Source organism: Haliotis asinina, chromosome 1 (genome assembly GCF_037392515.1).
Source record: "Haliotis asinina isolate JCU_RB_2024 chromosome 1, JCU_Hal_asi_v2, whole genome shotgun sequence".
In the NCBI taxonomy this organism is placed as follows: domain Eukaryota; kingdom Metazoa; phylum Mollusca; class Gastropoda; order Lepetellida; family Haliotidae; genus Haliotis; species Haliotis asinina.
This window is the reverse complement of record NC_090280.1, coordinates 70,655,976-70,673,139: the sequence shown is the minus strand read 5'-3', so window position 1 is coordinate 70,673,139 and position 17,164 is coordinate 70,655,976. Positions and strand designations below refer to the sequence as shown.

Below are 17,164 nucleotides of genomic sequence, written 5' to 3'. Positions count from 1 at the left end.
AATCAACATGTCCTATGCTTTCTTAGGTAGTCTGTTATTCGGCAGGTCAGTTAACTTTAACCAGTATTTTACAACCCGACATAAGGCATTGATATAAAGTGGATATCGGCCACATTCGCCGTACAATTTAGCATTTGGCGGTTGCCCACCAACATTTAGAAATCTTTTGCAAGCTGTGATGTGTACATTTTCATTTTTCTCGAATCTATTTAGTGCCCACACCTCAGAGCCGTATAATAAAATAGGTTCAACCTGCGAGTCAAAAATTTTACAAAATACAGTGGGGTCAACAGTATTCAGCTTATTCAAGTTATGGAGAATTTCCATCAGTGCACGTTTACCACGGAGAGGTAGGTCACATGCACATACAGTCAATTTAGAGGTAGAAGAAAAAATAATACCAAGGTACCTGCATGTATTAACAGTTGAGATCATTCATTTTTATAGAACCTTTTTTCACGTTTTGCTAACTTCTAAATACAACAATCTTAGTTTTATTTAGGTTGACGCTTATTCCCCAAGTATCAGCAAAATTTTCTAAAAAATTTAGTTGTCTCTGTAATCCAGAGATGGCATCGGATTCTAGAATAACATCATCAGCAAACATCAGTAGTAATATTTCAAGAATATCGGGAAATAGTTGCCATATTTTCCATTCAAGATAATATCATCTGACAGTTCATTGATGAAAAAAAAAAATGGATTGGACTTAATATGCAACCTTGTTTCAGACCAACTGGACAGCCAAAGTAGTTTGCACAACAATTCTTGCTAAATCGTACACAAGCTTTAACTGATTTATATATTCCTCTAAGGGCTGCCAGCATTTTACCACAGACGCCTTCACCTCTTGAGCATGACCATAATTTAACACGATTGACAGAGTCAAATGCGTTTTTAAAATCAACGAATGCAGCGTATAATTTCTTTAGTTTTTTTTTTAAATAGACACTTCTGTATAATTGCATTAAGTGTAAATATATAATCAACAGTGGAATAGCCCTGTGTAAAACCAGCTTGAGTCTCAGCAATCTTATCCTTTAGATTAGCCCAAATCGTCAGTCTGGTATTTAGCACACTGGTATATATTTTACTAACTACACACAATAATCAGATATCTCTGTAGTTATCAGGATTGTTTATATTTCCTTATTTATGGGGAAGGATGATAGTGGCTATTGTCCAATCTTCAGGAAACGACCCAGTATCGAAGAGCTTGTTAAATAATGCAACTAAGAGCGGCATTATATGTTTTTCACAACATTTCACATATAATAGCATCATTGCCGGGCGATTTACCATTCTTCAAATGGTTAAGAGCTGTGTGTATTTCTTTATCCGTGATGGGTGATTCCAACACGACATTATCAATGTCATCTAAAACTATATCATTGTCATTATCATCGTCATCAACCACAATATCGTTATCATTAGTTGTACCACTCGCAGTTTTAAGGTTAAATACATCACGAAAATGATGCAGATACACCAGAATTTCATTCCTCAACAGGTGGCGGAAACAATAATCCGCCGATGTAACATTTGACATTTTCCCAAGTACAAACCTCTGTACAGGCGGATACAGCTTTTCGAGAAAAAGGATGGTGTGTGTATGTGCTAGTTGCGTGGGGGGAGTAATGCACGCCTTGTGGAATTTTTATTCATAAATGTTTTGTGTTGAAAAAGCAAAACACTACCGGTTTGACTGAACGTGATGTGATGTGAATTCCAGCGATTCTATCAATAGCTTCCCATACACAATATCTTCTTCGAAGCAAGTGTAAAACGGTTTCTGTCAAGCACTTTTCTTTATTAAATTTCAAATTTAATAATATCATATTGAGGAGGAAAAACCTAAACGCTCTCACAGTGTTCCAGCGGAGATGAGACCACACACTGATATTATCTGTATGTACCCAAATCTGGAAATACCTGCCTTGTAGAGGTACTAACAGTGATTGTCTCCCTTTTGTTGTCCCTGCAATCCAACTTGTCAATTTCCTCTGCTCGTCATCTGGACAGGTGAGGTAGCAAGGTGCGCTACCTGTGACCCACATAGGAAAATAACATGTACAATCTATAGTTGTACACCAAAAGTCAGTGAAACGGCTCGTATGATACAAGAGATGCAGTTTTTCGTGTCTGCTTCGTGACTGCCACCTGTTATCAACAATTTATGGATATTGACAACTTTTAGTTTAAACTACAACAATGTCACTTGATTCAAACATGGCGGACTGCAGATATTGTCAGTGGTTAAACGAAGAATGGCAGGATGGGTGCCTACAGGATTTACCAGGGAGTTGCTGATTATCGGGGGTGCTTCTAGTATGCTGAACAGGATTTAGTGAAACATGGAAAGTCATAAACCAAGGCGACCTGAGAGAAAGGTAAATATGTCATTTGTGTTTGGATAAGTCGGAGATCCCAAAAGCCTTGTCTGCAAATCAATATAGAATATGCCCCCAGATGAACTTAAAAGACGTTTAATTGTAATTGCTGTGATAGCATCAGCTATTCTGGACCTGTGTTATCTCCGTAACCACGTAATGTAGAATGTAGTTGTATGATAGAGTACGTTGTTCAGACTATATATAGCAATTTACTGGGACTTCTGGCCCCTACTTATGACGCCGTCAGTTTATAGTGTAAAGTTTGTCCTCGAGGTATGTAAACGTTGAAATAGTAGGAAAGCATTCCTCCCGTTCACCCATATGCTTTATTTGATAGATTAACACAAACAGAGGTACCACTAAGTAGCCCAATGGCAATGCTAGTAATTGCTACATATATATAGTACTTAAAGGGGCACTGATGCGGAGCGAATAATGTTTCTCGCCAACGGTCTAATTACGGAACCAAACTGCAAATTGGTCAGCACCCGCTCCTTCGACCGTGACGGACGAAGGAACTGGGCTCCTGTCCATATTAGCAGAATTTCTTCACCCAAACGAGTCAGGAGGCCGGATGCCCATCATATGCCATTATTTAAAAATATCCATGGTATTAATTGTCTGATCGTAACAAAATATCCCAGCAGTGTAGTTTTTTTCGGATGCTTGGATGATATAGTTACTCAATTTGATCCTATTTCTCTGTTTTTAACCTCAATATTCAATCATGTTACATGAAAATATGATGTCTACAAGCACGTAGCAAGCCATTTGTTTCAGTACGGAGGATTGCAAAGCTTCATATTTAGGTAATTTTGAGTGTTGGTTCAGCTGTGACAGCAAATATCATACGTAAAGTTTGGTAGCTATGGTAGCTACAGTGGTTTATTATTTATGATAATAAAAACACACAGTTGATTTATTTGAATTCGAAAACAATGAACGACGACTTTGCCTTTGGTAGAGAAATCTGAAAATTTTCTTACGTAAAACCCCCCCTTATTTCACCTATTTACCCAAGTACACAGCAAATGCCTGTATGTATTACCTATGTAACGAAATTCCGTTGGTATCCTCAAAACAGTTTTGGCCCATAAGTGTTTTCAGGCTGCATGCGACACAGAGATTACATCTTCCTTGCTGTAACTCGCGTTGGATGGTGTAAACCTACACGTGTTATTTGTCATCATTCTCTGGATGGTCAATTAATGAATTTATAACAGGTATAATTAGTAGTAACACCACTCAGGTTACTCAACAAATGTTCCCATTTGGCATTTCTCCTGTCTGGAGTAAATACTCAACATTATAAATTAAGGTCTGTAATGGCAAATGTATTGTATGTTATGTAATATGTGCATGTAAGTGATGCAAGAGGGTTTATCAGCTGAGTTACAAAAACAAACATTGTTCACAGGATTAACTGATAACACACTGATTGATTAATTACTTTTGTCAAAAGGTAGTGTGTGTAGATGACTACACCTTGTCGTAAAGTGCGATTGTAAAAACAACATCCTCCCTTCAAAGAATTAACCACCTTGCGTTGATTGATTGATTGCTCATTATTGGTTAACTAAATTACTTAGAATAGCGGACATCATACAATTAGTTGCCAGGTGTGCTATCTTAGGTGACCAGTGAGAGGTTTTTCTAGTTTTCACCAACAAAACACGTGAAACGATGTGTTACTTTTTCGCAAATTAGACTGTTGTAAGACACACAACACAAAGCAGGATTATTTACTTGCTGCAGATGAATGGAATACGATTTCTTTTACGTGGATATTGATGGATACATTCCTGAACAAGGTAGTAGCCTGACATTGTTGCTATAAAATTAGTCTGTTTTACATTCATTATTTGCATTTTGTTTTAATTTATTTGTTGTAGCATTCAGCAGAATCGATATGACAGAAAACACACACTAGATCGCGTATGTGTGTGAAATAGGATCCACATTGGCAATCTATACAATGTATAAATGTTGCTGTTATGTTAGAAATTTACTATGAGTATAAGCAGACAGTGTGTTCTTTTATTAATTTTCAAAATCATACAAATATGACAATAAACTAATTAGGGTTATGAGACAAAATATAGAGACGTACATTGGCTTCGGTATTTTCCCGTCCTAATAGTTTTTTACCATTTCTATCACTGGCAGATGATTAATCTTCAAAGTGTTTTATTTGTTTTCATAATACATTTGTAATGAAGTAAAAATGACTTCACCTCAGTTGATCTGTCTATAATTAAACTATCAGTTGCACATACGGACTGCGCAGCAGAGGTCACGAACCAGTCACGAATTCTGGGATATCATCCGGGTACTCACTGGGGAAAAACAATAACAAACGTTTACACCAGTCCGCGGAAATTGCTCCGCATCAGTGCCCCTTTCACCCCCTGGATGCCACACGGACATACATGTCCCTCCTCTTCACCCCTCGCTTTGAAGTCCAATAAAATTCTAAATATACCAAGCACACACATATATATATATACTTCAAAGTTTTGAATTCTGCGGAAAATTCCCGTTTCCTGATACCATCCACTATTATCTCAGACCAAGCTAAAGTACTAAAAATTGTCTTTTGAAGTAAGCTTCATCGTAAATGACGCCATTTTTCACACCATACAAAATAGCAATTCAGAACGTTATTTGCTGTATGTTTTGAAATGTGAAAAACAGATAATTACTGGGAGTACTGGATTTCAAAACAGCATATTAATGATCACCGATACCAAGTTTTCATGTAACCAGTAATGATAATTCTGAAACGTCGCCGATGAACCCAGAATCAGTTGGGATGTTTTCGAAAATACATGTACACAAATGACGAAGTGCGCTTTCCGCCACATCGGATAGTGTTTACAAAATCACGTTTCGAGAAGGCCAGTATTGAGACACCTATTACATCATGTATATTTCATAGTCAGCTGTGACAAGTGCATCATTGAATTCCCCAAACATTTTAGAATCAAATTACAAATGGTCTTTGTCATCAATACCAACTGTCTAGATAAAACGAATTGAAATATACTTGGTATGAAAACGAACGGTCTGTTCGAAAGACTGTGCAAGTTTGAAATGTAAACAGAGAAAAATTCTGATTTTACACTCCATAGCATTTTAGGAAATCTTCTAACATCCAGCCATGTAATCATTGCTTACAATGGCTCAATACGCTTAGAAACTGGGCACTGCCATCAAATGGTCCACGAGACGGGACCTTTGACAGACTGCCAAAGCTGACATTCACCTTGCTGTCGCTAATTTACTAAACAAACAACAAACACCATTTTTGGATATTCTTTACTTTAATATGTTGTCTAAACATATCAGAAGAAATAATTGAAAAAGATTCAATAGTTTTTCTGTAGTATACAAATAAAGAAAATATTCCAGGGTAATTAGCCAAATCCAGTCAATTAGTGGTAGCCAGAGGTATAGCTATTAGAATAGTCAGGGGAAGAATATCGTAGAAAGAAATAGCAAATTAAAATTAGATACAATGCAATCATTTAATAATTCATAACAAGCTGTCAAACTTTCACTGCACCGTGACGTCATGACTGACGCAAAATCACGCAGAGCGACTTATCAGTATTTCTGGCTTCTTCCGTCATTTACAATGCAAACGATAAAAACATATGACAATACACAGATAGTCAGAATAATACTGAATACTTAAATCTCACATTTATGAACAAAAGATCCCTGAATCAAGGAAAGAGTCCTCATAAGTTCCTGTGTACCCTTGTCAGCAAAGCCGCCATTTTGAAAGAAATTGGTCATGGGTAGTGATGTCACATGTCAACATTGTTGCACATATTAGGCAATTTCTTTGAGGAGAAGGTTTGTTGAACAAGAGTAAGCACAATGGCCATTTCATGTCGATTGCATTGTCAGTATTGTGGTGTATATTTTGCATATTGTTCAAATATTTTTTCATGAAACTGATTTCAGTATCTACATATATCCATGTTCAACACCATATCATATGTGGATATAAGGTATGCATTTTTATTCTTTGAAAGCTTTTGATTGTTTGAATGATATACCACATTTTAAGCCTCTACACAAGTTTTGGAAGATCACATGTAGCCATTACTGTAACATGTACTTTAGTTAACTTTACAATATTCAGTATGTTGGGATAAATGTTGCAGTTCCATATGAACAGGTTACAAACAGCGATTTAATTCCAATTTATAAGTAAAACTGATAATATTAGTGGAAATGATTTGTACATTTTATGAAATGTAGAGGCACACATATTTAAAGGAATTGTCTCGTTCATTGCATTGGTGGTTTGTGTCGTTTTTATAGACAAAACAATTATGAATATTGACCAGGTGTGAGTTTATCAAAAATGTTTTATGATTCATTATCATTTTTTTAGATAATAAAGTCAATTCAAATTCGATTAAAACATATCTGATGGCAGAATATCTAACTCAAACAATATTCATACGAAAATTGTTAAAAATATATAAAGCAGGTCATTTCTTAATTTGGACAAACCTTCAATGAATACTCAGGTGTTGTGAAATTTTCATTTACGCTAAACTAATGCCAGACAGGTGCGCGTGTTGCTCACAATAAGATACGTAGTAAAACCGTGTAATTGTTGATATATTCAGAACACTATTTCAGTGGTAAAACCATTCATTTTATGTTTTGTCTAAAAAGTATTAAATTCTGACACAGAAGCCAAGATCTTTTACACATTAAGTGGAAATTAGGTTAGATATACTAATCAGCAAAACAGTGTTGTCTTTTTCCGACGTCACAAAATGCACAAAACATGCCATGACAACTAAAATGTCACATTATTTTCAGTTGTTTCATTACATTTGCAAATGTGTCTGTTACTCTGTTAATAATGATGCAAAATTAATCAAAATACATCTACATAAACAGGAGAATATGGGAATCTAAAAACTAAATTATGTATTGGATAGGTCCATCCAAATCGTTATTACCTGGTTTCTGATGTAGTACATTGGCATCTTTTCTTACAAATTGTGAAACTACCAAAAGGTATCCTCTCACATTGGCGAACTTTGTAGTGGAATAGTTTGGTTCACTGTGAACAAAACATAATGAAAATATACCGTCCGTATCCATAGCAAATTCTCTCCATATGAATGGAGTTACATTGACCTAATGTAAAGCATAGCAGAGTTTTGCCCCCTTATCTATATAAGTGCATGACCTCACTGTCAATGTTTGAGGTCAGAAGAAAATCGATTTTTGACATTCATTGCAGGTCATTTTTTATTTTGTGAGTATGATGTTATGCATAAGCACCTACACCCATTTCATATATACTTATGTCGTTCAGATATCAAGCTGTATTTTCTTCGCTCACCCTTTCCGTAAAGATGACAAATTAAAAATGTCGTAGCAGAGTGCTTTTGTTGGTGCACAATGAAAAACTGAGAAATTTACTGTTTCTTAACGCACACAAAAGTTTTGGACAACATTTAGCAGTGTCTGTTTCTCAAACCCCTGAGGTAGTCGCAAGTATATTTATACCAACGGATAGGAAATTAAATATTCTACATTTCTGTGTAATTTCATAGCCGTACGCAGATCCAGGACCGCGAGCGCAATTCTCGCTCAACATTCAATTTTCAAACCTTACGAAAATATGCGCCTGAAAAAAACTCGGCATCCAGGGGGTTAACTGAAGTTCTGTTATTTTTGTGAGTCTACTAATCGTGCTAGGTTTTGAAAGATCAGTTCTCACCTGGATCTTCATGGGATGCTTTCTGCTGTTGGCCAGGTAGTCATTATGGTTGTGATGTTTCAACCATTATAAGTTATGTCAGATGTTTTGTAGTATACACTGTTCTGATTGATGTAGTTACAAAGTTTAAATATAAAATGACAAATTCAATATAGTTAACAAAAATTTACCTTTGAAAATTGTGGAAAGAATATATATAATGTAATTTCTGCAACTGTAAGTCTTATAAAGCAGAATTTTATCTGAATAACTCATTTATAAAGTTCAGTGTTGGCAATCATTTTGGGTGTGGACTAAAACAGCACCTCCATTAGCATGTCACCAATATGAACTGTAGTAGAATCAAATATTTATGTTTTTTTCAGTGGTAACATTAATTATATGTTCGTCATATTTGCACACAACACAAATATTGTCATGCTGATTTAATCTGTGTTATTTTTTGCACCGAATATTCAACACAACCCACTGTCTTCTGTCATAGTTAAAGGGTCACTGATGCGGAGCGAATGTTTCTCACCAAAGGTCAAATTACGAATCCAAGCAGCAAATTGGTCAGCACCCGCTCCCTCGACCGTGATGGACACTGGGACTGGGCTCCTGTCCACATTAGCTGAGTTTCTTCACCCTAAAAAGTGAGGAGGCCGGATGCCCATCACATGCCGTTATTTAAAAATATCCATATTATTCCTGGTCTGATTGTAGTAAAGTATCCCAGCAGTGTAGTTTTTTTTCTGATGCCTGGATGGTATAGTGACTGATCCAAATTGATCCCATTTCTGTTTTTTTACCTTGATATTTAATCATGTCATGTGAAAATATGATGTCTACTTACACGTAGCAAGCCATTTGTTTCTTAAAGTCCAAAAGATTGCAAAGCTTTATATTTAGATAGTTAGGAGGGTTGGCCCAGTTGTCATAGAAAACATCAGACATAAATTTTGGTAGCTACGACCCTGGCTCATTATCTATGATAATAAAAACAGACAGTTGATTTATCTGACTTCGTAAACTAATAATGACTTTGCTATTGTTAGAGAAATCTGAAAAATTTCCTATGTAAAAAAATGACTGATTATACCCATTTACCCAGGTACACAGCAAATGCCAATGTGAATTTCTTCTGTAACAATGAAGTTCCGTTGGTATCATCAAAACAGTTTCAGGCCATAAGTGTTTTCAGGCTGCATGCGACACAGAGATTACATCTTCCTTGTTGTAACTCTCGTTACAACGATGGTATAAACGTACACATGGTATTTGTCACCATTCACTTGATGCTCAGTTAATGAATTTACAACAGGTGTAATTAGTGATAACACCACTTAGATTACCTGACAAAGACCATCATTTGGCATTTCTTGTGTCTGGATCGATCAAAGGATTAACCGATAACACATTGATAAATTACTTTTATGCAGATTTAAATGAGATTTGTCAAAAGGTAGTGTTTATGTATGTACATTTACTAATCTATATTGAATACACAATGTCATGTCTGTGTCTATATAAAAACAACACCCCTCTTTCAAAGGATTAACCGCCAGTACATTGAGTGATTGCTCATTATTGGCTAACCAAATTACTTTTTTAAAGAATGACACATATTATGCAAGTAGTTGCCAGGTGTGCTATCTTGGGTGACCAATTAGACTATACAGCAATGTGAAAAAGCTGAAACAATACATCACGTTTTTGTATATTAGACTGTTAAAAGACACATCACTTGGGATATCTGCAGATGAATTATAGATCACTCGTTTTTATGGATATTGATGGATACATTCCTTGAACAAGGTAATAGCCTGACATTGCTCCTACAACTTTAATTTGTTTTAATTTTAATATTTGCATTTTGTTTTTATAAAGACGTATATTGACAAGTGTCTAGATAAAACTAACTAAAAGTGCTTTATGGTTTAACTTCTTTATTATACAAGGTCACAACGTTTCGAGACAGATTCTAGTTTCTTCTTCAGGTGAAGTGAGGGTAAAACTAAAGGGTTGTAGTATATATACACATAACAGTAGACCGATAACAATGGGTAACAAGATATACAGGTTTGTATTAATTGATGTACAGGCTTCGATTGATTGATGTACAGGCTTCAACTTATATACAGGCTTGAACTGATTGGTGTGCAGGCTTGTGTTGATTAGGTTAACGAGTTACAGGTAAAGATGTTTGGATAAAGATTAGTCACTGAGGATAAGGTGGTTCCATGCATTGGGTAAGTAAACACCTCCGTCTCTGTTGATTGAGGGCTTGTTCCGCTTGATTGCAATGGCACATAAGTTGAAGCCTGTACATCAATCAATCGAAGCCTGTACATCAATTAATACAAACCTGTATATCTTGTTACCCATTGTTATCGGTCTACTGTTTTGTCTTTGAAACAACTTATAAGTGTCTAGATACTGGTGAGTGAACGCTTAAAAAACAAGTAAATTTAGCAAGTGAAGAAATTTATCGCGCAGTATTTTCACTTCGACCCCGACCTCGCTTATGTTACAGGTTGTGTCATGCAAACTCCTTTTGGTCATGATTCAAATACATATTTAACTACTAGTAGAAAGTAGTTCTGATTTTCTAACTTGATGAAAACAAACCATAATCTCCATAATTCTAACAGACTTTAGCCCGTGACTTCACGATTTTCAATGGCGGCGCCCTGTCTGAGGATAAATGCTATTCAAGTTTGTTTTCACTGACTTGCAAAATAAAAATTACTTTTCACTGGTAGTTAAATATGTATTTTATTGATGGACATTAAGATTTTACATGACATTGCTTATAACATAACAATTTCACTCTTGGAAGTGAGGCGTAGGTCGATAGAATATTACTTAAGATAATATTGTCACTTCGACCACAACCCCGCCTCCAAGGAAGAAAGCGTTATATTCATGCAAAATCCTTTTGGTCGCCAATGTGTAGTAAGCAGTCTTGATTTTATAAACTTGATGAAACTTGAACTCCATTTTCTATCCTGGAAGCGTGGTAGGGGGTCAACCATCCGATTTAGCCAATCGCCTAAAAATTTAGGCTTGCACAACGCTTGCTTTGCACACTCAAACATCTGATTTAAGCACAAACTACGGGGTCTGGTGGAAATCTGTGCATAGTGACACCATCACCCTACACCAAGGAGCAATTGACGGCAACACAACAATTCAGCATGTCTTTGGTGACATTGAGAAATCAGCAAAATTCCTACACATTTTCTATACAACTAACTGAAAATCGTTCCTTCTATGACGTCACTCCAGGGCTCTGGCAACAGAGTTACATAACCTGTCTGTGGTTTCGTTTGCGACTGAGAGAGAAACCGTTCTGTAATGTTGACAATGATAGGCAATGGATTCCAGAGACAATTATCCTAATGTAAGAAGAAGTGCAAAATGCTGTAGGAAGCCATTTATAGGGATTTGAGAGCTCAGTGGTCTGACTTGATTCAGTTTGCTGAAAGGTTATATTCCTTCGTATTCTGATCACCTAGTTGCAGGTACAGCAACATGCAGTTGGACAAAGTATTGTGATTATGTGACCCAATCCACTCAGCTGTGAATAGGTAGGTTGTAAGCATGGTAAGGATGGAAACGCCGAATTAACTGGGTGTGCCTAAATGGCTGTGAGAGTTGTTTGATCTCTAGGGAGGTGAGAATGAAAATATGATCACATGCATGTTTTCTTCAAGCGTGCATCCCATGAGAGACCTGGGTTGGTGTAATACCACGTGGGGTAGAGCTGATCTTTCTGAAGTTCTTAAACACCTTGGCGAAATGGAGCATGTCCAGTTTCAAGGTTGTGATCCAGTTTCAAGGTTGTGATAATCGCCTAAGGTACAGCAGTTCAGTTTTTCCCACATGTGCTGGGCGTGATTGTACTTGCTCTGGGAGATGGTGGAGTCTGTCAAACTGCTGCAAAAGCCTATCATTCATGTACTCGTATGGGTACACACCCGTTTGGAGCAGTAGAGGTTGAGTCACCACATTGGTGTATTGCTTGGTGATGGTGAACGTGTCGATGGCCTTGACCAAATGGTCAAGTGATGACAGGAGAAACTGAGCTCTGTCGATGAATCAGACTATTGAGCGAGAAGGAAATGCATTTCTCCATGTTGTTAGGAATGTAGTTGATACTGCCGTCGACTTTTGACTTTTAGATGGCCTGCATGAACAAGTGAGCATCGTACCCTCTCAATTGTGAAACACCATGGGAATGGGCACGGTTTGGGGATCTATTCTCAGTGTTGTGAGTGGCACCTCGGTATTTGCTGGTGATGTGACAATGATCTCGAACAACATCCCTCTTCAGGGGTTGGCGATAAATGTGACAATACTGAGCCTGTTTGTGAGCGAATTGATCCTCTGGCGTCATATCCATGGGAGCAAGTGACAACACTTGTGTGATGGTTCTCTCTTCTTGTTGGGATGACGCAAGAAACATTTTTGCTGCATCAGGACCTTGATAGATAATTAGAGCGTTTGTTTCCCTGTTGCAACAAATGACCATGTGCCTGAATCCGCAAGCTTCGTGTTCCTGCGTTTTTTGCGTGAAACTTTAGTCCAAGGACAGAGCGATGGTGTTGATGTTTTTGATGTGGGCTTCGCAGTTCACATATATGACACAAAGCACGGGCATTTGATGTTTGTGATAGAGGAATGTCAAGATGTTTTGATGTTCTCGAGGCAGGTCGATTCGGATTGCCATCTCAACCATGCTTTGGGAATCTCCCTTGTGTGCTTCCAGTAGGTCGGCTCATGTGAAACCATGCAGGCACCGCTCGCAGAAATGTTTCATTTCTCTGTGCAGCGATTGATAGTGCAACAACCAGCTCAAACTTTTAACTGCTCTGTAATGATACTGATTGCCTTTTTCGATCTGAAATAAATTGATGCTGCGTCCAGACCTGGAGCTCATTCAGTGCGAGATGGTTTTGTTGCCTTCATGACTGAACATGTTGATAGTCACCAAAGGATTTAGTTTTTCGAATCGTGCCCAGTAGGAGATGGGTGTGAGACACTCTACACCTGTGAATTTGAACTCGGATGCCCCGATCAAGGGATGCAGGGTGCGCACAGGCCTGGAAAAAGCCTTAAATTTGACAGTTGCCTTAAAAAGACCTTAAATTTAGCATTGACTTAAAAAGACCTTGAATATTAAAAGATTGCCTTGAAAAGGCCTTAAATTTGATCTTAAAGGTCACATGCAACGTAAAACACAACTTTACAGATTCTGGTACCTTTCGGCATGCACTTACTGAAACAAATCATAAAAAATGCCAATTCAACCTATAAAGTTGAAAAATACGCGATGAAAAAAAAGGCCGCGAAATCCGAGTTCAAACGTTTCACTGAACTAAACAGCGCTGGGGGAAAACTGGTTTCAACAGCTGTGCTGCGCTGCGTCCATAACGCATGCGCAGTGAATAGGTTCGCGGAGCTTGAAACAGTATGCATGCCCAGCATCTGAGGTCGTGAGCAGTAGTCTAATCTTGGTTGTGTACACAAACAAGTAAATAATCTACTCGTTACGTAAAACAACTTGTTGATTGTGGTGAGCAGTCTCTGTCACAGAGAAAGCTCAGTGTCTGGTTTATTCACACCTATATGTCTGTCTGCCTGTCTACTAAAGACAACATGCAATACACAGCTTCAATCATTGACCACGTGCAATTTGAACTTAACACCTATCAGACTATACGACATAAAGAAAATAAGTTGATTTATGACTCGTGCACCTGAGTCCCGTGTCTGCCACATTATGTAATTAGGCACGTGTGATACACATGACATGTTTTTATGTCTGTGGGGTGCAAAGAAACTACATTCATTTTTTTCGGATGACTGGATCTGACGGAAACTGGTGCAAACTCTTGTCAGTTTCAAGTCCTGCTTTGTACTTGGACGAATGACAGATTCCAGCCACGCAGTAGTTTACCATCTCTGCTGACATGATTTTTTTTTTGGATCGAGCGCAAATTCAGAGAACATGTATTTTCCAAACCCAACATCTCTATATACATTCTTCATGGATAACGACTTCTTTTCGTGTATATGATCTTGTTTGACAACATTATATGAATCCATACTGAAACAACGCATCAAGTACACAAAAAGAAGTTGTTATCCATAAAGAATCTTACTTTCATGTGACTGGCTATACTTCTAAAATGCCCATCAAACAGATATATTCATGGCCAAGTAAGCTCAAGGGTAAATGTGGGTTCCTGGTATCTAAAACTGTCTGTTTGCGAAAATACTATCAGTGTTTTCAAATTAGAAGTTTCATGCAGAGTTACACAGCCTTTAAGTTGCAATTTTTAAATAAATTCACTGATAGGATAGTGTTGAGAAACATTAGCATTTGTGTGCCATGAAACCGTCATGAAATTACGTTATGCATGTTCGGGGCTAATGGGATTTTTGAACAGGGATGTTGTATTTACATACCAAAGTATTGGCATTACCTGTCAAGAACAGTTTTGGACTTCATGACCTGTATTGGATCAATCTATTGCTGAATATAGGTAAGATGGGCAGCTTATGTACAAATTAAGTTATATTGTAGTTAAATAATACTTCAATTAAATAAAAGGTGAGTTGTTTCAAGTGGAACATTATGTATCCACAAAATGATTCCAACAGAAAATTTTTTATCTTTTAATTCAAGAATATACATATTGGGAATACTTATTAATCTAGTGCTCTATAATGGCCGTTCTAACACTTGTCGCGTGTCAGCTGGCATTGTCGGGCACTGCCATGTACAGGGGTCATAGGTTAATGCCATATTTGGCAGCAGGGGTGCTTCGCGCATTAGACCTAGTGACGACCACTGATCCAGTGCAAGATGGGTCGCACTGTTTTTAATGTCAACAGGAAGAAGAAATATTCTTGGGTGGATACATTCAAAGGGGATTGCCACAAGGCATTATGCAATGTCTGCTACAAGACGATCGATCTCGGGAAGATGGGTGAGTCAGCTTTAAAATCGCATGCACAAAGTAATCCGCATCAGGTAAACGAACGAGCATGTGGCTCAAGCGTATGGTCATCCATGCCTTTGTTCTTGCAAGTGCCAACAATGAGCAACGATGATAAATCGAGCAATGAAAGTAATTCTCCCAGTGAATTGCTGACTCTCACTATTCCAGCCCCTCCAAAATCGGAAAGTACAACTTCAGCAAAATCGGCAACAAGCACGATCTCAAAATTTGTAGCAGACAATGCCGTTCAGAAATTCAATACAAATCTGTTATCCAGTACATGGTTATTAGTAAATTTAATCATCCTCAGTGGGCCTTACATTTGGCTGAAGTGGCCTTAAAAAAGCCCTACAAAGGCCTTAAATTTGATTGTCATATGACTGTACCCACCCTGTTTTAGTATTACATTTCATAAAGTTTTAAATTACTGTTTTATCATGTATAGAACATGCTTGTTATTCATCTTAGCTGTTCTGTAAGACTCTAAAAGGCTTACTGAGTTAAAAATTGGAATATTTGTATAAAACGGCTCTCACTGATAAACAATAATAGAAATGGTTATACATGAGTTTGAAGAGCCAATTGCTGAACCATCAGAATAACATCAGAAGCAACCAGGACATGATACAGATCTCAATAACTGACCTTTCTAGGTGTAAACCTTCCGACACAGTCTGGACACTACATGGGTCATGTCCAAATCATTTTTCGACAATGCTTTGTCATGAAATTAGTGTACGTATGAATATCAAAACACTTTATAAGTGACAAAACAGAATACAACAACTTCGTAAAAAATATTTTTAATGCGAAAACAGCCAATTTGCAAGGGCCCTGAACTGTACACATGGTACCATAATCAGGCGGTTCCAGCATTAGGGAGCAGACAGGCACCATCCAAGACAGGTCATAATCAGGCAGACCAAAGGTGACGATCCCACAGAAAGACAAGCATCTACGTTCTCTTCATCAGTGCAACAGGGTCATCACGGAAACTGAAATGGTGGCAACAGCTCTGGGACATGTCATCAGTTGATATACTGTGTTGTGACGTGTACGTGTAGCAAGTGTCAGAACTTGATGTGCTCTGTGTGGAATGGCATTGACCCAGGAACATTGTTGTTGCAGGTTTGGGCAAGGACTGTAAATCACTGGTCGATATGAAAATTGATATGAGTGATTTTTACAGACAAAAGTCGATTCACCATGTTCCATAAATGAGTGGGTATACTGTTCCAGGGGACAATGACTAGTGCCAAATTGTGTCCAAGAAGTGCAGAGGTACAGAGATGACATTCTTGAACCTGTGGCAATACCATTTCTTTGCCAGCAGCAACAACAGGAACACTTCTGCAGCACGACTATGCCAGGCCCAACACAGTGTGAATTGTCCAGAAAATCCTGGTGGGAAGACAACCATGACCTTCAGCAAACTGACAAGACGCTCTCAGACGCTCTCAGGAATCGGTGGCATAGGATTCCGAAATGACGTCATTCCTTGGCTTATGATATCGACAAGACATTGAGTCTGGTCACACTCCTTACAAATGATAAAATGCGTGACTAGAGACTTGCAGTGACTGAAACATTCCTGATTAACACTCGGTGTGAACTGTGCTATTCTTACCCCTCTGTCCATTACATGACACATGCTCTTTATCTGTGATGAGTTTCTTATAGACATTGTTGATGCATTGTCCCAAATGCTGGCTTCATTAAGTGTGATAGAACGTAAAAACAATGTACACTTTGCTTTGATTTTATTAATCATTTTTAATGACTGTAGCAAATTGTATTCCATTATTTTCATAAATAGCATTTTTAGACACATTTTTGTGTGACATGCAGAATCACATGAATGAGTTCTCCCCCTCTCAGGTGGTCACTTGTATGTGTAACAAGGGATTTCTCATGTACAAGTAATGTCTTCTACTGTTGACTGTGTTAATGTCAGTAAGTCAAGTTCTTTCTTCATTTATCAGGGTAATAGTAGATTTCTTCTTTGATTCACATTTTAG

General features: G+C 37.7%; 1 protein-coding gene across 1 annotated transcript in view; it reads left to right on the top strand.

Annotated features, from left to right (window-relative positions):
- Nucleotides 1-1,980: 1,980 nt before the first annotated feature.
- Nucleotides 1,981-17,164, top strand: part of LOC137296373 (tetratricopeptide repeat protein 28-like) — a 197,447-nt gene continuing 182,263 nt past the window's right edge. Inside the window, exon 1 of the mRNA XM_067828159.1 lies at nt 1,981-2,390. Coding sequence (XP_067684260.1) covers nt 2,355-2,390 — 36 coding nt within the window. The 5' untranslated portion in view covers nt 1,981-2,354. The remainder of the gene's footprint in view (nt 2,391-17,164) is intronic.